The sequence below is a fragment of the Acinonyx jubatus genome, chromosome D4 (assembly GCF_027475565.1).
Source record: "Acinonyx jubatus isolate Ajub_Pintada_27869175 chromosome D4, VMU_Ajub_asm_v1.0, whole genome shotgun sequence".
Taxonomy (NCBI): Eukaryota; Metazoa; Chordata; class Mammalia; order Carnivora; family Felidae; genus Acinonyx; species Acinonyx jubatus.
Window position 1 is genome coordinate 3,191,644 of NC_069391.1, and position 20,987 is coordinate 3,212,630.

General features: G+C 62.7%; 1 protein-coding gene across 3 annotated transcripts in view; it reads left to right on the forward strand.

Annotated features, from left to right (window-relative positions):
• The window catches only part of COL5A1 (collagen type V alpha 1 chain), a 148,116-nt gene that overhangs the window by 107,251 nt on the left and 19,878 nt on the right, over window positions 1–20,987 (forward strand). For 2 of the 3 annotated variants that reach the window (XM_027051684.2, XM_027051685.2), the window contains exons 33-52: window positions 2,559–2,603; window positions 2,729–2,782; window positions 3,765–3,809; window positions 4,251–4,304; window positions 5,275–5,328; window positions 8,288–8,341; window positions 9,041–9,148; window positions 10,499–10,588; window positions 10,685–10,738; window positions 12,031–12,138; window positions 14,193–14,300; window positions 15,215–15,268; window positions 16,168–16,221; window positions 16,322–16,429; window positions 17,572–17,625; window positions 17,730–17,837; window positions 18,904–18,957; window positions 19,716–19,823; window positions 20,436–20,489; window positions 20,748–20,801. In XM_027051684.2, the coding sequence (XP_026907485.1) occupies window positions 2,559–2,603; window positions 2,729–2,782; window positions 3,765–3,809; window positions 4,251–4,304; window positions 5,275–5,328; window positions 8,288–8,341; window positions 9,041–9,148; window positions 10,499–10,588; window positions 10,685–10,738; window positions 12,031–12,138; window positions 14,193–14,300; window positions 15,215–15,268; window positions 16,168–16,221; window positions 16,322–16,429; window positions 17,572–17,625; window positions 17,730–17,837; window positions 18,904–18,957; window positions 19,716–19,823; window positions 20,436–20,489; window positions 20,748–20,801 (1,422 nt within the window). The remainder of the gene's footprint in view (window positions 1–2,558; window positions 2,604–2,728; window positions 2,783–3,764; window positions 3,810–4,250; window positions 4,305–5,274; window positions 5,329–8,287; window positions 8,342–9,040; window positions 9,149–10,498; window positions 10,589–10,684; window positions 10,739–12,030; window positions 12,139–14,192; window positions 14,301–15,214; window positions 15,269–16,167; window positions 16,222–16,321; window positions 16,430–17,571; window positions 17,626–17,729; window positions 17,838–18,903; window positions 18,958–19,715; window positions 19,824–20,435; window positions 20,490–20,747; window positions 20,802–20,987) is intronic. The other variant, XM_053204424.1, reaches the window with a different exon arrangement.

Genomic DNA, 20,987 nt, shown 5'->3' on the forward strand with positions numbered 1-20,987 from the left:
ACAAAAGGCAACGGCTTGGGCAAGGGCCAAGTAGGACCGGCAAGCACGTTCGCGCACATCGGCAAGCACAGAAATGTTCCCTGTGCCCCTCCCGGGTGTTGGGAGCACAGAGGCAAGCGGAGGACATGGGACCTAGAGGAAAAGGCCAAGTCCGTCCCTGGGAAGCGTCCGAGATGACCCTGCACACAAGTGAACCCCAGATGGCTGCAGTTCCGCGAGCGTGTCCTGGCAGGAGACCGGGACCGTTCACGGCTCAGCTCGTGGGCTCCCCACGCCCTCCCCGGGGGCGACCGGGGACCCACATCCCTGCACGGGAGAGGAACCCCGGAATTATGCACGTCTGTCCCCCCCACATATCTCCTGAGAGAGATGTCTTTATTCTGGAACCTTCCCCAGGAAAGGAAGAAGAAATTTTTTCCCAGTGACCGTGACCTTCCCCGTGCCCTGGCGGTTTGCAACTCTTCCTTGATTGCCGATCCTGGCAATCCGGCTGGCGCGCTGACCCTTCCAGACCAAGTTATGGGGTCATTCTTGCCATCCTGTCACTGTGTCCCTCCCTCCCTCTCTATCCCTCCATCCCTCCATCCACCCATCCATCCCTCCCTCCATCCAAATGGCATTAGTTGAGCACCTCCCCTGTCCCCACATGTCAGGTGCTCTTGGAGCCCTGGGGACAGAGCCACAGAAGCCCAGATCCCTGCCCTCGTGGGACTTGCCTTCCAAGGGTGGGGACAGGGAGCAAGTCCGTAATGCAGATGGTGTGGTGGATGGCGGTGCGTGCTCAGGGACAAACCAGATGTGCGGGGGGAAGGGGGGGCGGTTGACTGCAGAGGTAGGGAAGGGCTCAGGGACAGCCTGGAGGGGCGGAGGTGGGCTGGGCCTCACAGATGCCCGGGACAAAGGACTGAGGCCTGAGCAGGGGGCAGAGTGGGGGGGGGGGGGAAGAGGCAAGGGGACGGTGAACAGGTGGTGGGGGCGAAAGGCTGGTGTCCCCAGGGCCTCAAAGCCACCCCCATGGGGCATGGTCCGTCTTGCCACGTGACTGAAGGCACCAGCCACATTGAAAATGTCATCCCTGAGAGTCCCAGTTGGAAATTATGGAGGAGAGGGACACAGGCAGGGGTTCCGTGGTGCCTGCTCCCGCCGTTCCTGAGCCATCTGCGGACTGGGAGGGCGGCTCTGCGGGGCTGGTGGCTGAGGGGCCCGGGAGGCCGGAGTCCAGAGATGCACCTGTGCTTGGCTTCTCGGCCGGAGCAGGGCCGTTTCTGGGACTGTCTGCGCGTCCCCCGTGAGGACATGAGGACAGGCGCTCACAGGCGAGTCACCAAGCGGACCGTGGACGGGGCGGTTCCTGTTGAGCAGCGTCCGTCCCTCTCTGGTTCAGTTTACAGGGAAACCCTTGGGCAGCAGGCTCACCCGGGAGGCCGGGGCTGAGCCTTGGTCCTGCCCTCTGTGCCCGGGCTCACGGGTGTGGGACTTGGTGGAGAAGACTCGCGGCTGGACGCACCCACGGACACCAACAAGTAGCCGGGGCTGGCCCGGCGTCCACGCTGGTAAAAGCCAACAGCGTGAAGAAAGCAGACGTTGCATTAATGTTCGTATGCAAATATTTATTTGGAGCCAAAGGCTATCGCCAGGTAATTAAAGCAGGGAAACCAGAGTGCATTGTTGGAAGGAGACATAATCACCTCATCACCGTAAACCATTGTATTAAATTCACTCCAAGACGGCAGACGGCACAGAGCAGTTTTGATTCCAGCAGCGAACAAGTCAAAGCTGGGGAGAGACGGTGCGGCAGGTGGCCTTCGCGGCTCAGCTCCGTCTTGGGCTTCGTCGCTCGAAATCGGAATAAAGTTCTGGAAGATGAATCGAGAGGCGGTGGGGACACCGGGGTGGCGGTCCGCCCGTTGCTTCCGCACGCTGCGGGTGAACCGCGGTTACCCGTTATCCAAGCTCTGCTTCCGAGAAAAACAAATGTGGCGCATCTGTTTTCTGTGGTTTGGAAAATGCAAAACAACACCGCCAAGAAAAAGGAGTTAAGTTCTACGAGAAGAGAAGCCGATGACTTTGGGTGTATGATTTATATGTGGAGCTGCACGTTTGCTTGTCTGTGGAGCCTGTTGAAAATTTAATGGCTAATATTCGGAACTGTAGCAAAAGTAAATTATGTATGAAAGGGGTTGCGGTAATGATCCCCCTCGCCCCCGCCGCTGAGAGAGATGGAGAAAGGGAGGGAGAGGGCGGGCGGGAGGGGAAGGGGGGGGGGTGTTGATGCTTGCGGAAAGGAAACCAGATAGGGCGGTAAACATCCATCAGACTGCAGGGAGAAAATTGGATTTCTACAGGCCTGTGCGGAAACACAAAGCTCTGTGTATCGAATGTGCAGTGAAGTCCCCTTGGCCTGAAAAATCTCCTGGAGAAGCACAGATAAGGAGAGCAGACCTTCCCGGCTTCTGTTTCCGAGCTCTCTCCCCCTAACCCAGGAGAGGGCCACCACCCAGGCCGTGGCAGGGGTCTCTGGCAAGTGACTGACCAGCCGCTTCTTTCTCTGGTTCTAGGGCACACCTGGGAAGCCAGGACCACGGGGGCAGCGAGGCCCGACGGTAACCACCCTCTGGGCTTCCAGAAGCGGGAGCACATTGCAGGGGGCGTGCTCGGTGGGAGGGGGAGGGAGGTGTCCAGGGCTGGGAGGATTCGAGCTCACCTTTCCTCTCTCCCACCCGTGCAGGGTCCGAGGGGCGAACGGGGCCCCCGGGGCATCACTGGGAAGCCTGGCCCCAAGGTAGGTTTTCAGTGACTTCTGGGGCATCAGCCACGCCACCCACACGTGGAGCACCTGTGGGTGATCCGTGGCCTTTTTGTTGGGAGAAAAAAAGGAAGTTTGCTTGAGGGTATTTAAGAAGGAGCCAGGCCAGCAGCCCTCGGACAGGTCAGGTTGAGTTGCATCACGTGCCTCGGCCCCAACGGAGCCGTGGCGGGAAGGGCCACCCCACACTGGGACCTCCGCGGCCTTAGGGGACCGGGCCCCCGGGCTTTGCACAAGTGCTGAGCCATCCGGGTACCCCACCATCCGGTTCTGGTGGGGAGGGCCCGTTTCTTCCTCCTGCCTCAGAGGGAGAGCCCGAGCCTGTCCCTCACGTCCCCTCCTCCTGTTTTCTCAGCGTGGAAACGTGTGACAGCCAAGCAGGCCCTCCCTGTTCGGCCGGGACGCCATTCCAAAGTGCGCTCCCACCAAGGGACATGGGCCTTCTGCTGGCTGGGGTGCAGAGCTGGCCCCCCGGCTAGTGGGATGTGCCCACCGGCAGGGTACAGAACATTCTCCCGCGCTGAGTGCCGGTTCGTCCCACGTTCCCGTACAGGGATTAACGCTCCTCTGCACGAGCGAGTGATACCACGGCACAGCTGTTGTCACCGCTTGTGGGGGCCCCGGGGCAGATGCCTGGGTCCTATCGCCATGTGACTTTTCAACACACTTCCTGGTGGGAGCGTGGCCTTTGTCCCCCTGCAGGGGGCCTTCTCGGGGAAATGTCACAGCCCCGTGGATAGCAGCTCAGGGTCTGATGACAAGACAGGTGGCCTTTGGGAGCGTGGATAGGCGGCTGGCGCCCTCTGCCCTTTCCTGGAAGTCCTGGTGACCTGCGCCTGTGCCTGTGTGCCGTGTGTGACTGACGTCCCGTGACGTCACGGGCCAGTGTGCTGTCACAGGCAGTGATAATAAAGATGATCGTAGTGAAGCTGTTTTTTCTGTGTCCCTTCCTTCCTAGGGCAACTCTGGAGGCGATGGCCCCGCTGGCCCTCCGGGTGAACGGGTGAGCACCGTGAACGTGCGGGCCTCTGCCAACATCTCTGGGGAGGCAGCCTGCCTTAAATGTCCCTCCCCGTTTCTTCCCGGGGTGGGCTGGGGAGAGGGAGGCGTGTCTCCAGTCCTACTGAAGGAGAGGGTTTTCCTAGGATCCCAAAGCGGATCAGTGGTAGCCTTCGCTGGGAGTGAGGTCTCTTGCCTGTCGAAGCGGGCGGCCCCCTCCCTCGGCCCTCGGCCCCAAGCTGGCCCCCTCAGCTCCCCAGACTGACCTCCTTTGTTGCGTTGGTGGGGGGCGGGGGGCTGGAATAAATGGAGAAAGGATCCGGGGGAGCACAAAGAGACTTTGCTCAGAGAACCAAGGACTCAGGAGGACCATGGTGGGGTCTCCTGGGCCCCCACGCACTGGGGAAAGGACATCTGTGCTCAGCTGGCCGTTCCCTATCCACAGGGACCCAACGGACCCCAAGGACCCACCGGTTTCCCTGGACCCAAGGGCCCTCCTGTAAGTAACATGTTTTTCTTGCTGGGCCGGTGGGAGGGGCGTCGGCGGGGAAACTGGAGAGAGCCGCTTTTTGGAAGCGCGGACCTCTCTCTCTCATTTGGGCAGACACGATCTTCTAGTTGGGTCCAGTATGAGTGTCCCGGGCCACCGTTGCAAATTACCATCGACTCGGCCACTTGAGACAGCAGAAATGTGCTGTCTCGCAGTCTGGAGGCCAAGAGGCCAAGATCGGGGGGTTGGCGGGGCCGGTTCCTCCCAGGGGGCTCTGGGAGAGACCGCCCTCCACCCCCCCCCCCCCCCCGCCCCGCTCCCGGCTTCCCGTGGTTGCTGGCCGTCTGCGGTTTGTACGCCCTTCGCTCGGTCTCTGCCTGCATCCTAACGTGGCGCCTCCTCTGGGGGTGTCCCTGGGTCGTCACGCCCCCGTCTTGCTGTGAGGACACCAGCCACTGACTTTGGGAACTCCCCAGTGCAGTGTGACCTTGCGTCGGTGACGTCTGCAAAGCCCCCGTTTCCAAACGAGGTCACCTTCGCAGGTGCGGGGCGGCTAGCACGTCCCCCCCGTATTTTGGGGGCACAGTCCAAGTCAGCACAGGCAGAGCACACTCTGTTACACCCCAGAAGGAAAGATGCCTGACCGTGGGCACTGTCGCCAGACGGACATGCTGGGGGTCAGCGGCCAGGACAAGGTGGACCTGGTCCCTGTGCTGCTGCCTGTGCGTCCCACGGCTGCACCTCTCCCTGCCTCAGTTTCTCCCCTGGGAGGGGAAGTGTGGCGCTCGGGAAGGCTGTGCGGGTTCGGGCGGTGACGCACAGGTGCTGGGTCCCCATGTGGCACTTGGTCACCGTGACCCTTGCAGGAGCTTTCTCTGAAGCGAGGTGGCTGTGTTCGCCCCCTGGTTTGGTCTGAAGTCCCAAAGGTGCGCGCCTCTCAGAACTGAATGGAACTTCTTCCCTTTGCCTCTTCCTTCAGGGCCCTCCAGGCAAGGACGGGCTCCCGGGACACCCTGGACAGAGAGGAGAGACCGTGAGTATTGGCAGCGTGGGGGACACGGGGACACGGGGACGCAGGCTGGCCCGGCCTCTCCCACAGCCCCGCCCGTGGGCACGCCTCCTCGGCCCCCGTGGGCTCGGGAGAAAGTGGCCAGCCTCGGGAAGGCCCCTGAGGTGTCGGCCGTCTTCCGCTGACTCGGGGTGAGCCAGCCTGCCTGCGGACGGCCCCGTGCAGGCCAGCGGCGCCTGGGGCGGCTCTGTGTGCGCAGAAGGCCGGTGCCGGTGCCCAAGGTTTCCCGGCAACTTCGGTCCAGGGTCACGTTTAGAACCATCATGGCAGACAAAATGCCATCCGCACGCTGAACCGTGTGCGACCAGCCTCCTGTTCCTCAGTGAGGAATCGTGAGTGCGGCCACGCTCGAAGTGTGCGCATTCGGGCCAGAAAGCGAGCCAGAAAGACCCCGTGCCCTTCTGCTGTTTCGCGCTGGGATGTAGTAAGAGAAGGGACACGGCCATGCGCCTTGTCTGTGCGGGCCCTCCCAGCCCCGGGGCTGATGGCAGGGGCTACGCGGGGCCCCTTCAACTTGGCAGGTGGCCCGCCGGGTATAACTTGGGCTTTCAGCCAGGCTCGTGATCGGTGAGCGATTCTGCCGTCCCGGGTGCCCCGCCCACCTCGCCCCTCCCTTTGGAGAAGCCCTGTGCAGGCTGCATCGCTGTTGGCCGGAGGTTAAAGCACCCGGCGTTTTCAGTGGGAAGAAAAAGCGTCTTTCAGAAATAAAGTCCCTTCCTGGCCCTGCAGGCCAGCCCACCGCGCCCACGGCGGGCGTGTCCGTGGGAGGCCGTGGGCGCACCTGTGACCTTGAGGCTCCAGGCTCGGACGGGTGGGGACCTCCTGGTCACCAGAAAGACGGCACAGGCTGCCGAGAGGGCCCCTCTGTCTCTGCGGCCAGTTTTCTTTGTAGTCACAGGCCTCTGAAAGGGTCTCACAGCAAACCCCGCGTCCCACGAAGCTTTGAATGCCGCCGTTAACATCTTCTCCGTGCCTGCGCTAAAAGCATCCCTTTGTCTCCCTGGTTCATCGTGACAAAGCTGCTTTTAATTGTACCTCCCCGGCGTTCTGCTGCGGGGCGCATGCTGGCTGATGAATGCACATCACCTCGTTCTTTTGTTTATAGAGAAAAATTAAAACATTTCGTTTGAGCTTTGCCTGTTTTTCTCTAATGCTGTTCTGAGGAGACAAGATAGAAGGTTTTGCCAAGCGTGTGCCTTTCTGCCTCTGCCTCACCCCACACAGAGGCTGGTGGAGTAATTAAGCTGCTCGTCTTTGCTGGGAAAGTAACGTAGGGCCTTTCCAGCTACCCGTGCCATGCCTGGCTGCCCTCGTGGACGCGGGGCACCCGGTCTCCAGACCCAGGCAGGACAGATGTCTCCGACACGGGGCGTCCAGACAAACCTTCCAGAAAGGTCTTCCCTCGGGTGTTGACTTTGTTCTTTAGAAAACGGAGGCAGCGAAGGGCATCACTTCTAAACGTGAGCCCAAAGCTCATGGCCCAGCCAGGGGCTCGAGACCAGCCAGGGATGGTCCTGACCCCGGGGCAAACAGAGGGGCCTTTCCTGCCTTATACTTATACTGCCTTATACTTTCCTGCCTGCACTTGGCACTTGTGCCACAGCCCCCCAAGTGAGGGTGCCCTTGACCTGTCCACCACCCCTTGTTTCTGACCCTGTAAACGCTGCCTACAAAGGTTCTGCTTGAAAAATGGCCATTTCCAGGACGCCTGGGGGCTTCAGTCGGTTAAACCTCTGATTCTTGATCTCGGCTCAGGTCATGATCTCACCGTTCCCGAGTCTGAGCCCCATGTGGGGCTCTGCTGACATCGCGGAGTCTGCTTGGGATTCTCTCTGTCTCGCCCTTTCTTTCTGCCCTTTCTCCGCTCGCACGCACGCACGTGCACACGCACACGCCGTCTCTCTCGCAAGATAAATAAACTTAAATACGGCCATTCCCGTGCACTGCATGCAGCTTCCCTTGGGCCTCAAGAGAAGAGCCCCCTGAGAATTTGCAGAGACGCTGAATCCGCCGTGGGCCCTGCACGGTCCAGCGGCTAAGCGTGAAGTCTCCGGTGCTGGCCCGGCGGCCGTCCCGGCAGCGAGGCAGGGAACCGCCCTTGCCCATCAGCCACACAGGCCAGCCCGCTTGCCCCCCAGGTCTCCCTGTGGCTTAAGACGCCCCCCTCCAGATTCTAGAGCTCCCACTAACAGCTTCCCGGGAGTCACATCTGCACGTTCCTGCCAGTGTCTCAGGGCACCTGCAGAGGGCATCTTGTTGGCATGTGCAGGGCTCTGTAGATGCGCCTGGAAACGAAGCGTCCCTGCTTCGCAGCCGCAGCCGCCTCCTCGAAGGGAGGACGCGTAGCAGAGCCACCATCCAAACTGAAGGCGGGGCTGTGGCACACGAGCCGTGTGCGGGCAGAGGCGAGGAACCCCCTGAACCCGGCTAACCGCACGTTCGAGTTGCCGGGTTACGAAAGCGGCGAAGACCCCCCCCCACCACCGTCCCGGTTCCCACAAATGCCAAGGAGCGGGTGAGGTCACCTGTCACTCGGCAGAGGCGTTAGCGACACACGTGGGACCATCTCCCAAAGTCGCTGATGAGAAACAGCCCAGAGGTAGCTCCCGAGTCGAGCTTCCGGAGGCTGAACAATGGCGCCGAGTCCACCGGGAAAGTGAACGCTTAGTGACGCTGTCAGGATCGGTGGCCTTAAGATCTGTTTCCCGGCACAAAAACCCGGTGGCCGAAAAGCAGCGAGCGAAGCTAACCTCTGCGGCCTCACTGTGTTCGCGAAATATACGCACAGACGAAAGAGGGGAGACGGGCCCTCGCAAGTGTGGTGGGGAACATTCACTGTCGGGGGTCGGTGTCGGGGGTCGGGGCGCGAGCCTTCTGATGAGAACCGCTCGGCCATCTCGGCGTGGTGACTCTCTCTCTGCAGGGTTTCCAAGGCAAGACCGGCCCGCCAGGGCCCCCGGGCGTCGTGGGCCCTCAGGTAAGCAGCCGCGTCCCCCGCTTTCGTTGGCCATCTGTGCGGCGCCCACACGGGAGGGAGGTGCCCCAGGGTTCGGAAGGCATAGGTGCTGCTGACGGAGGATCCCGAGTCCCGCGGCTTGTTAGCGTTCAGAGATGAGCTCCGCACAGGGAGCCAGATGGGGAGAACGGGGGACGGTCTGTTGAGCAATCAGCGCGAGGCAAGCTGGCGGAACGGAGCTGGCTCGCGGGCAGCCGGGGCCGGGCCCAGCTCGGGCCCGCTCTTCCCTGCCCCCGACCCCCCGGCAGCCTGGGCCTCCTGGCTCCGGCCAGCGCCGCGGCCCGTGGGTCGCTGCACGGTGGCCTGCAGCCAGGACCGATGGCTTGGAGCAGCAAAACTGAGCAGCGAGTTCCCACCTGATGCAGCGGGAAATAAGACACTGACCCGCTGCGGCCGCGGACCGCAGGGGACGTGGGCACGCCACCCACCTCTCGCGTGGCCACCGGGCCACCCTCACGGCACGCAACCACCCCGTCCGCCCCGTCCGTTTCCTCCTGGACTTTTACCAGAGGGAGGACACTCGCAAACCACTGTGGGGTTTGGAGGGCACACAGCGGGCCCTCTGCCTCCGTGCCCAGGGCTGTCCTTAGCTTGGGAAGGCAAGGTTGCTCCCTGGCATGTCTCGAAAACTCTCGGGGCTGACGTGGACTCTCCCCGCAGGGTCCCACGGGAGAAACGGGCCCAATGGGCGAGCGTGGCCACCCCGGGCCCCCAGGCCCCCCCGGTGAGCAGGGGCTCCCCGGCCTTGCCGGGAAAGAAGGGACGAAGGTGAGTTCGTCGGGCCTCCCTTGCCGGCCCGGACTTCGCGGAGGGATCTCTGTTCTGTCCGGCTGTTTTCTGATGAACGAGTCGGGGGTCTCAGACCAGTGCTGTTCGTGCCAGCTGGCTCCCCAGACGACCAGTTTTGCCTGGTCTGAAGGAGGATCTGGGCTGTGTTGCCGCAGAGGGGGGTGGCAGCGGGAGCCGGGGGTCAAACCGTCCTTGGCCTTCGGCCCCGGGGCCGTGCCCGGCTGACCTCCCCTCCCCCGGCTGCCACTCCGACTCCCAGACGCACATAACCCACCCTGACGTTTCGTGTCTGAAACTGATTCAGCAGAAAGTGACCCGTTAAAAAGTTTCCCACCACAAGAGGCTAAAGGATAAATAACGAAAACAGAAAGTGGACGTGTTTCTAGCCTGCCTCTTAGCGTGGGTCCTGCGTCCCGTCTTTGTTCCCCAGGAAGCCTCGCTGCGCAGCCGGGGCGCGCCCCTGGTTAGTGGTCGTAATTCCTGGGTATCGGCTTGAAAGTGGCAAGCTTCTCCCCTCGCAGCTTTTCAGGGAGGGACGCAGCAAACCCAGCCGTGCACGCGCGCACAGGCGCAAGAGTAAACCCGCGAATAAGGAAGGGGAGCCAGTAAAGCGTTGTTGGAAGAATTACACGTGTCTGTGCTGGGATCCACCTGTGTGCACTTAAGGATGCGTACACGTGTGTGTGACTGTGTGACGTATGTAGACACGCGTAGATGTGGGTGGGCACATATCCCCTCACCTAGAGAGCTGTCCGAGTTTGGAAAGGTCAAGGGCGTGCTGGTCGGAGATGCCCTCTGCTCCCATGCCGGGCCCTGGATAAAGTTCTGGAAGATTTATCAAAGCTTTCATGTGCTTCAGGGAAAACGCTCAGCTGGTTTATCTTTTCAGGAAATGTGGTTTCAGGCTGGGAACAAGTGTCTCGGGTGATGGGTCTGTTTTGGGTGATGTGGCCAGTGGTCTGGCCACAGGCTCCTTTACCTGAGCAGTTTTACGAGGAGCCCCAAGGTACGGAAAGGGTAGACGTGGGGGCCCTCGGCTCCCGCTCAACCCACCCTGAGCCCAGAGGGGTGGAGTCTGTCCCCAAACCACACGCAGAGCCAGCCCACGGAAAGTGCCTACCAGGCACGAGCACCGGTCATGCTCCTGTGCACCGAGCTGCCCCGGAGCACGTCAAGCCGCCACTCAGAGGCTCCTTCTGGAGCCAGTGCCTGGGGCTGCCCCACTCCGGCTTGAGTCTGGTGGATCTGGGAGAGGAAGCCTCGCCCCAGCTCCCCGGCCACCCTGGTCCCGGGCATTGCTCAGAAGCTCATCTGTGGCTCTGATTTCAGGGTGACCCAGGTCCCGCCGGCCTCCCTGGGAAAGACGGCCCTCCCGGACTGCGTGGTTTCCCTGGGGATCGGGGGCTTCCCGGTCCAGTGGTGAGTGAGGGGCCGGGCGGGGTGATGGAGCTGGACGCCGCCCAGCCCGGGGCCCTCTCCCCACGGTGTCCTGAACGTGTTCTTGTTGCTTTGCAGGGCGCACTCGGACTGAAAGGCAGCGAAGGCCCCCCTGGCCCGCCAGGCCCCGCGGTGAGTGCGGCCGGCCGGCACAGACACTTTATCCGACCTCTTCCTCCAAGCCTGGGGGGCAGGCAGACAGGGCGGCCCCGAGGGCCAGGAGAGCGTGCCCACCGGCCTTGGCCCGCTGTGGGTCCTGGGCAGGCCACGTGGAGGAGGCGGGCAGCGGGCCCCGAGCTGGCAGCCGGGGTGACCACGAGCGGGGGGCACGCAGTGTGAGGACAGGCAGAGAGCTCGGCGGTGTGGAGGGGGGGCCGCGTGTCTCCATCCTGCGTTTGGAGGAGCAAGGCACGTGCTGACGAGCCGAGTGTAGGTCTGGGCCCGGGGCTGCGGGGAGGGAAGGGAAGGGGCCCAGATCTCCCGTCTCTGAGTGTGGATTGGAGAGTCAGGCTGCCTGCCGGCCCCAGGGCTGCCCACGCACAGGTCAGCCAGCACAGGTGCCGTCTGTTGCCGGAATGGTGCCTCCAACGTTGGGAGTCCAGCTAGGAGAGGTCTGAGGACGCAGCGTTCCCAGAGCCGCCTCTGTGGTCTGGGGGAATCGGGGGCCGTGTGGGGCCACGCCCACCCTCAGGAGGCGTGCCCACAGACCCCTGTTCTCAGCTGGCACTCCGTGGAGCTGTAACGGGGGCCGCATCTCCCCCTGCCCTTTGGACGGGGCCCCAGCTCTGCTGCACAGATGTGGGTTTGTAGGACCCCCCCCCCTTCTGGGTCTGAGCATAGACCACACGGTAACCCCAGCTCTCCCCACCCGAGTTACGGACCGTTTCAGGGAAGCCAGGCGGAAATGAAAATAGTACCTTTCTTTCCGATAAAGGCCAGTGCGGAGCGATGCCTGGGCAATGGTGGCCTGCCTGTGCTGACCCTAGGATTAGGCCGGTTCCCACCTGTCAGCGGTGCTCTGGGGGGAGGGGGGGGTCAGCGGGGCAGAACATCCTCCATAGAGCATAGAACATGCAACATCGGGAAGCGGGATGGAAAGGGAGCCCCATGTGGGCAGGCGGACCCCGGGCGGGGGGGAGAGGATGGGGGCCCAGGGCCAGGAGGGCACCCCAGGCAAGCACTTAAGGAGGATGTGTTCTTAGACCCTGGGGAGGAGGCAGGCATCTGCTTGGAATTATGGGAAGAGAGGAGCCAGGAGGGGCCCAGAAACCCAGAGCCTCGAACGCTGGCCTAAGTAGTGTGCACTGTGAAGGGCCCTGGGAGCCACTGAGGGCTCTGGAGTGATAAGGCTTGGTGGCACTTTGGAAGATTGTGTCCATGCACTTGGGAGCCTTGGAAATGAACCATTTTCTTGCCCGCTCCAGGGATCCCCCGGAGAGAGAGGCCCGGCCGGTGCTGCTGGGCCCATCGGAATCCCAGGGAGACCCGGGCCCCAAGGACCTCCAGGGCCGGCTGGGGAGAAAGGAGCTCCTGTAAGTACCGCCTCGGGGGCGCAGGGGCCCTGCCCGCCAAGCCCCATCCCTGCCACGGGCGTGCCCCAGGGGCTTGCAGGAGCCGGGAGGTGGGGAGGTGGGGGGAGGGTGTGCTTGTCCCCCAGGAGAGTGGGTGTGTCCCCAGCGTCCTGACTGAGGTCCGAGATTGGGTTCCCAGTGCCGGCTGGCTTCTTTCAGAGTCACCTGAGCCAGAGGGTGCTGGGGAGCTCACCTGCGCGGCTGTGCCCCAGCCCGTGCACACAGAGGGAGGGGCTGGGGACCGTGTGTGTCCCAGCGTGGCCTCAGCCTTGGTCTCGGCCGGGCTCTGGGCTCCATGTGTGGCCGGGTCCCAGTCACCCGAGCCAGGCTGGTCTTTGTGGGAGAAGGATGGGCGTTCGGGATGGGAGCCCCCTCCCCTGGCCTGGGGCCGGGAGGCGAGTGCCAAGAAGAGAAACTTCTCCCTGGACCCCCGACAGCCGGCTGTCAGTGACCCCGAGTGTGGCCCAGCCCAGCGTGGAGGCTTCGTGAGGCCTCCTGCCCCAGCCTTGGTTTCCAGGAAGGAGATTAACGGGTCCCTTCATGTGTAGACCTTCCAGGAAGCCAATGGCCGCCCTCCGCCAAGCACCTTTCCCGGAGTAACCACAAAATGCCCCTTGCTGCCCTGATGTGCCCCCACCCCGACCGTATTTGGTGTCCACCGTGATTTTGCAAACCCCCCACCTGCCCCGCATTCAGTCGGTCCCGGAGACAAATTTCAGCTCAAACTTCCCTTTGGAATTTAGGTGTCAGAATGAGCAGGGCTCTGGCAGGGAAGGGCAGACGTGCTCATGGACCATCCCCGACAGAGTTGGGACGCCCGCACTGACGGATGTCTGTTAGAAAGACCTTCCTCGTGCGTTCCGCGCTTGGCAGTTCATGGGTGGCGAGGGCCCGGTTCCCTTCCCGGCCGAGCGCGATACCACACAGGGGGCACCCGCCCCGGCAAACATCCGTTCAGTGTGGTGTCGGCTCTGATGGCATCTCATCGTTTCCACTGAGGCCATCGGACACTGACCCAGCCGAACTCGGAGCCAGAAACCCGCCTTCTGTGGTGCATTGAATGCATGTAGAGCACAGTTGTGGTTGGAGACGGTTGAGAGACGGTTGAGTTCGTTGCCTGAAGAGAGTAAATACTTAAGCAGAAACCTCCCAGGAGTGCAGAGCTTGTCGTTCTCCCCAGAGAGCCCCAGGGAGAGGAGGAGGCCAGGTGTCCCCCAGCACTGCCCGCCTGACCAGTGATGTCCCACGGGAAGGCTCCAGGCAAGCCACGGTCGGCCTGGGCCGCTTCTGGCTCACCTAGGGTTGAAGTCTACATTGGCAGGAACTAAACTGAGGGGCAGGGAGGGAGCTGTGCAAGCCGGAGAGGTCGAGATGGGGCAGTGGGGTCCGAGTAGGTGCTGGCTGCACGTGGATGTGGACACCGAGCGCACATTTTTCTCTCCCGTGTCCCCCTCCCCAGCACACACCCCCTCGGTCTGCGCCCACAGAGTAGTACGGTGACGCAAGCAAAGCAAGGACTTAGTAAGGACACTTGAGATTTCTAGGGGCAGTTACGAGGAAGTGAATCAGAATCACGAGAGAAGAGAGATGCCTGTGTGCGTACGCGCCTGTTTGGTGGGGGAGGCGTTGGCCGAGAATTAAAATGGTACGAACATTGGTGGTGGCCGGGGCTCAGGCCCTCCTGGCCCCTAGAATCCGTGATCCCGCACACAGCCTCAGGAATCTGGCTGGTTGGCTTTGAGTTTGGGCGGCACCGCTCGCAAACTGTGCCTCGGTTTCCCCATTTGTAAAAGAGGAGCCCTTCTTCGGAAAGGCAGCGGTGTGCGGGATGTGAGTGGCGGGAGACCGGGCTCAGAGTGATCCTCGGTGAAGCTGGCTGAAACCCGTCAGGACTGGCGAGGCCCAGAACTGCCCGCTCCCCGCCCGGGGGCCTCTCCTCTCTGGGCTGATGAGCTGGTGGCTGGATGGTCCCACGACGGAGCCGTGTTTGACCGGGGGTCTCCTTTCCTCCTCAGGGTGAGAAGGGTCCCCAAGGCCCAGCTGGCCGAGATGGCCTCCAGGGTCCCGTGGGGCTCCCCGGTCCAGCTGGCCCAGTGGGCCCCCCCGGAGAAGACGGAGACAAGGTAAGAAGAGTTGGGGCAAGTGCCCCTGCCCGCGGACGACCCGCAGCCCAGACTGCCGGTGTGGGTGGCACAGCGGCCCCCCGCCCCTGCTCGCTCGGCGTCGGTGCAGGATTTCGGAAAAGCTCCCAAATAGCGCGGTGACGAATGAGATCTCTGGAGGGCTCGGGGGGCTTTGAAACTGCTTTCCTCCCGTGCGGTTCTGCCGTTTCGGGGACGTTTGCTGCCAGCCTCCTGAGCGAGGAGAGATCCTCCCCGCTCCCCGGTGCATCACGTCGGTGCTGAATGTGCAGAGCCCGACACGACGAGATTTTACTCGGTGTCTATTTTTAAGTGTAGTCGCTTGAATCATCAAGGCCCCCGTTCATTAAGAGTGTGCTTGATGATTCTACCGCTGTTACTTCCGGAGCTTATATTTCACCCCTCGTTTAATGAAGACGGTGGAATCTCGCTCTTTGGCCTGACTTTCCATTTGTGATAACTCGGGTGACATTTCCGACTTCGTCACCTGTGCGCAGATGACTCCGCCTCTCAGCGCGGGGGACAGCTCTGTACGACAGGGATGCTGGGCACTTTCATAATCCCTCTGGAGCCCGGTAACCGACGTCTCTGTTCCTGCGTCGCTATGCCTCCCGATTTGACAAACAAAGTAAATATTTCCACCGCGATTCTCACCACATTTTAAAATCCGCTAAAATCCTGTACCGTGTGAGATGGAGGCCGCGTCCCATTGAGTATTGTATTAGAAGGGAAATCAGTTAATCTGCGGAAATGTCTCTTCCTTGGAAAGTTATCCACGCCCCCCCCCCCCCCCCCCAGAGAGGAGATGATTCTTCATCTCTAGGAAAAAATAATTATGGGGAGCGGATAACATGCAGAGGGTTCGGGGCTAACAGATCTTCCTGGTCTTTCCGCAGGGAGAGATCGGGGAGCCTGGACAGAAGGGGAGCAAGGGGGACAAGGGCGAGCAGGTACGGGGACCCCGCGCTCCCTGCTGGCGTTTACGCCGTCCTCAACCTGGCAGCATCAGCAGCCCAGAGCAGGACACGGCTGCTGGAACCCGCGTGTGGGTGGCGTGCATGCACACGTGTGCACACGGGCGTGTGTGTGTGTCTGTGCGTGCACGTACGTATGTCCCTGAGTGAGTCCCTTGTGAACAGACAAGCGGGAGGCGTTCACGGGTTTTGGGAAGTAAGGCCAGTGGGGCGTTTGGTCCTCGAGGCTTTCGGCTCTGCAGGCCTGGGTCATGGCCGCCCTTCGGTGCTCAGGGCCACGGGCACCCTGACCGCTGCCTCTTTGTTTTGCCCCTTTTTCCTTTGCTCAGTCTGCTCAGGGGCCCTAGTGTCTTCTTGAAAAACAGTGTCACTCGGGGCCAGCTCCTTCCTGGTACGGGTGACACCTGTCCACTCTGCTGAGCGGCTGGGCCTCTTCAGGGGGGTTGGTGTCCCCAGGCGGTCAGTGACCGTGTGCCCGTGGGGGCCACCGCCCGGTGCTGCTTCCCTTGCCTTCCTCCCTCCCTCGCTCCCTGGGCCGACAGTGGGCTGTGCCTGGGGGCGCACCGCCAGCCTCGCGGTCTGGAGCCGGGTCCTGGCCCCGTGTGGGGGGCGGCGTGGCGCCCATCGTGTGTTTAACGCAGGGCCTCCGGGGCCCGCGTCTGGGCGTGTGGTGGGAGCTCAGATGATGCACAGCGGCCGCCAGCACCGCCCGCGACGACACGCCCCTGCCACCGGGCCGGCATCCTTCCACCGACGGCCACGCGTGGGGGCCGAGCTGACGGCCTCGGACCGGGGTCTCTGCCCCGACCGGCCCTCCCCGTCGGCCTCCGCTCTGGCCCCGGGAAAGCAGCCGTGTCTCTGTCCTTTCCCTCCAGGGTCCGCCTGGGCCCACCGGTCCTCAGGGCCCCATCGGACAGCCAGGCCCCTCCGTGAGTATCCGTGCTTAATCCCGAGCCCCTCGAGCCGGCGGGGTACCGGCAGCGGCTCCTCACCCCCGGCTCCATCATCCCCCCCCCCCCCCCCCCGCAGGGAGCCGACGGCGAGCCAGGCCCTCGCGGCCAGCAGGGCCTTTTTGGGCAGAAGGGTGACGAAGGTCCAAGAGGATTTCCTGGGCCCCCCGGGCCAGTGGGGCTGCAGGTAACTAACCACAGGGTTTGTGCAAGGGCGGTGGTCTCCTTCTGAAGGGACCTCATCTTTGCGGTGGCGGCCCCTCCCGTCCCCCTCCTCTCGTCTCCCCTCTCCCCTTCCTCCCCTCCCCCTCTGCCCTCCCCTCCCCTTCCCCTCCCATCTCCCCTTCCTTCCCTACCCTGTCTCCCCTCCCCTAGTCCCTCCCCTCCCCCTCCCCCCTCCCCTCTCCCTTCCTCATCCCCCACCCTCCCCTCCCCCACTCCTCCTCCCCTCCCTCCCCTACCCCTTCCCTTTCCTTCCTGTCCCTTCTCCCCGTCCTGATTCCCTCTCCCCTCTCATCTCCTCTGCCCTCCTTCCCCTCTCCTCTCGCCTCCCCCACCCCTCTCCTGACATTTTAAGAATGGGAAATCTAAGACCAGGCTCTGTGGGCCTCCCGGGGCTTCCTCATTAATCGGAAGCAACGCAAATCCCCGTGACCGCAGACGTGTCCGTATTTGCTCCTCCTGACCAGCGGTGTGGGTTCCCGCACTCGTTGCAGAGATGGTGGAAATGACTGACCCACTGTAAGAATTGTAGATGAAAAGAGTGCCTGGCAAACGTACGACTCAGGACTGATGGCTTTAAACGCCCGGGCGCGTCTTACCTCCGTGGATTCGCACGCACGCACGTGCGTGTGTGGTCTCCTTCAGCTTTTGCAAAACCGGAATCACGCGGAGCGTACGGAAAGTTTGAGTGCAGCTCCTTGCGTTTCGCTTTACGCGTTGTGTTCGGGTTACTAAGTATTCTTTAGACGTGTCCCTTTTTATTTATTTTGGAAACGTGATTTTTAGTCACTGCCGGCATATGGTGGCAACATAATTTATTCCGACATTTCCCTGCTGTTGGCTCATTAGGTTTTACTGTTTAATGGGACAGTGTGGCAAGCGCCTTGGTCCATAAATCTCCAAGTACTCTCTCACGATTTCCTCCGGCTAATTCCGAGACCTGGCATCACGGGGGTGGCCTCGCATTTGGCTATATACGCTCAGAAGCACATTCCGAGGCTCTTGGATGCTTGCTTGGCACGGTGGTGGGGAGACCGTGAAGGCCTCGTGGGTATCGGGGTAGCGTGACACCGACCTGCTAAGTTTCTGCCGTGTTCCTGTCCCCAGGGTCTGCCGGGACCTCCCGGAGAGAAGGGCGAGACTGGGGACGTGGGTCAGATGGTAAGCGTGACCAGGATGCACCGGCCCGGCCGGGCGTGGCGGCTCGTTTCTGTTTCGGCCACAGTTTGCATTTTGTCTCTGCTCACTGGTTCTCCTTCCCCTAGGGACCCCCGGGCCCCCCCGGCCCCCGAGGACCCTCTGGAGCTCCAGGCGCTGACGGGCCACAAGGGCCTCCGGGTGGCATAGGCAATCCCGGTGCGGTGGGAGAGAAGGTGACTCACGCCCCTCGCTGTTCTGGCGGCCGATGTGCGCGTGTGCGTGTGTGTGTGTGTCCGGCTGCGGACACAGGCGTGCGGGGCGTTGCTGGGTCGTTCCCGTCAGACGCACCTTGACGCTTGGCAGACCTGTGCCGTGGAGCTGGGGCCTCTGACCCCTGTTCCCGGCGGCCGTTTGCAGAATTTCCAAGCGCTACAACCAGCAGGGAGGCCCAGCCCCCACCCAGATCCGGCTCTGATGGGTCTTGTCCGTTCCTGGCAGTGCGGGCGTGTCCACGTTTACCGTTCCTGCTTCACAGCCTGGGGTCCCCCTCATCCGATCGGATGAGTTGCAGGGCGTGGGCCCTGGGGATGCCTCCGTGAGCAGGGCAGGCTCTGTGTGTGCACTCGTGTGCGCGGGCAGGACTCCACACGGTGCCCGTGACCTTGCTCCACTGCTAAAGCCCTTGCCCTACTTCCTCGGGATAAAAGGGACGAGGCCAACGTGCTCCTGCCCATTTGCAGTCCCTGGACACCATTTCCAGAACTTTCCTACATCAGCCCGTTAAATTGAAACAAGTTCTCCGTCACTGCCCATTTTTTGCGATACGAACCTTAACAGAGAAGCATCTCCTGCTAAAGCCCGCGAACTAATGATGCGCTGCCTCCGCTCGGAGGCGTCTCCCTCCCAGCGCGCCCACCTCCGCCCAGGGTGGCTGCACCCTCTGAGCCTGTGGTGCTGCGTATTCGCTGCCTGGGCCTGGCCCTTCCCCCCTGCGCTGTCCCCTGTCCCTCCCACTGCCTTCCCTTCGTCGTCCCCCAGAGCTCACCTGAGTGCCGTCTGTGACGCCCAGCCTGCTCTGGTCCCCTCCCCTGTGTGAGCATCACGGCCTGCGAGTACCAAGGTCAACACACGCCCTGGCAGGGACGCGTCTGCCCTCCAACCCCACACGCTGTCAGAGGGCGCTGGCCACTCGCTCACCCCGGGCCCCCACCTGCCCGACGGCAGTGAGGGTCTGCTAAGTGCTTGGAGCCGGGGCCCCTGTTCTCAGTGCCACCGTAACCGTGTCGCGTTCCTCCTTAGGGTGAGCCTGGCGAAGCCGGAGAGCCTGGCCTGCCTGGAGAGGGGGGTCCTCCGGTGAGTGGGCTGGGGGGGCCCCAACCACGGGCCCCTGCTGGGTGGGAAGCTCACAGTCTGCCCCAGTTGTCCCGTCCATGTGACGGGAGCTGTGTTTCCCCTCACGCTTACCTCCGTGGGGTTACCGTACCAAGAGGGCGTACGTGTGTGCGAGCCTGCCTGTGTGTGCGTGCGTGTGCGTGTGTGTGAACACGTTGGCGGTGAACACCCGCGAGCGAAGGCCGTAGTCCGTTCGCCGTCTGCGGTGATCCAGACCTGCTCGTGGGCTGCCACAAACATGGGGGCAGTTGTCCCCTCATCAGCCCAGACTGGAATGTTCTGACCTTCGCAGGTCAGACGGGCGTTCTTTCCAGGACGGCCTGTGGGGGGCTCTTTGGGCACAGGAGGCGTCTGGTGGACGGGGGTCTCCTGGCCTCTCGCTTCCGCCTCCACCTGCACACCGGGGAGTGGGCGGGTGTCCTGGGCGCCCACAGCCCCTCACACCTGGAAGCCAGAGGTCCCCTCCAGGGGCCCCAGAAAGCCGGTGGGCCCGTCAGGCCCACCTTGGAATGCCAGCGGGGCCAGGCCATCGCCGGGGGCCACCAAGGGCTGGGGAGTACGAGCAGCTTTGGGGACCCACTGGGCCCAGCGTGTCACCCCCCCCCCACCCCGAGGGCACTCGATTTCCCATGCAAACAAGGGGTCCGCCTGAGGCCAGCACGGCACTCTGCGAAACTGGGGCCGGCTCCGAGGGCACTGATGCTGGCCTTTCCCTCCAGGGACCCAAAGGAGAAAGGGGCGAGAAGGGCGAGTCGGGCCCTTCTGGTGCAGCTGGACCCCCTGGACCCAAAGGCCCTCCTGGGGACGACGGTCCCAAAGGCAGCCCCGTGAGTAACTCCGAGATGCCAGGGCGCCCCGAAGCTGGCGACCTCCGGGCCCCGGCTTTTCTCATTCTCTGCTGGCACACTAAAGCTCCCGACCACTATGGGTCTTGGGGTAACGTTTGTAAAGCGTAGAGGCTTTCACACCAGCTGCTGGGCCGGAGATGTGGAGGTGAGGAAGAGGAGGGGTGGGGCGGGGGGGCTTCCGGGCCTCATGTGCCCAGCCCGGGAAGCTTGCTAAATGGGCTGCAGGAGCAGCGGTCTACGCGGATGCCACCTTCCCGTGGCCTGTCCCACTTCATCTCAGAAGGGACTTCTACTAGCATGTTCTAGAAGCCTGAAGGTCTGGGCCTGGTCTCAGCCTGGAGCCCCAGGAGCGGAGTCATGGGCACGGCGCCTGCCCTCCTCCGTGTGCCCCGAAAGCAGAGCGCTGAGCCTTCCTTGCCCGCGTGGGGTGTGGCTGGGATGAGGTGGTCTCCGGGGAGCTTCCGGGCCGTGGGCGCACTCCTGGTGTCACACAGAGGGCATTGCAGGGGCTGGGTGAGGCGGGGGTCCTGGGGATGCGGCGGCAGCCCCCCGGTTGCTCGGGGCACCGACGTGCCTCTCTGTCTGTTTCAGGGCCCTGTCGGCTTTCCTGGAGATCCTGGTCCCCCCGGAGAGCCTGGCCCCGCGGTAGGTGTTCAAGGCCACGGAGCCCCCACCCCCGCCAGCCTTCGCCCTGCCTTTGCCATCCGGGTTTTGCCTTCCTGGTTGTCTTCTGTGAATCCTCCTTGGGACACGGTGCTCTCCCATGTGGCCTCCGGGCTGTGGTGCTTAGGAGTTCCCGCTTGGCCGCCCAGAGAGGGTTGGGTTCTCGGGAAGGGACTGGGGACACGGTGGGCATTGGCGTGTGACTCGGGAGACAAGAGGAACTTGCTTTTATTCCCTCAGGGTCAAGATGGGCCCCCTGGTGACAAAGGGGACGACGGTGAGGCTGGGCAAACGGTGAGTCCACTCGTGACCTCCAGGGACCCCGGCTACCTGGTGGAGGGTGTCGGGCGCTCTTGGGATTTGCGACTTGCTCTGTTCCTTTCTGAGAAAAAGCCGAGCCCAGTTCCCTCGTAGGAGCCATTCTTCCCCGCGAGCTCCCTGCAGGGCTCTGGTGGAAGCTGGGGACAGCTGTACTGCTGA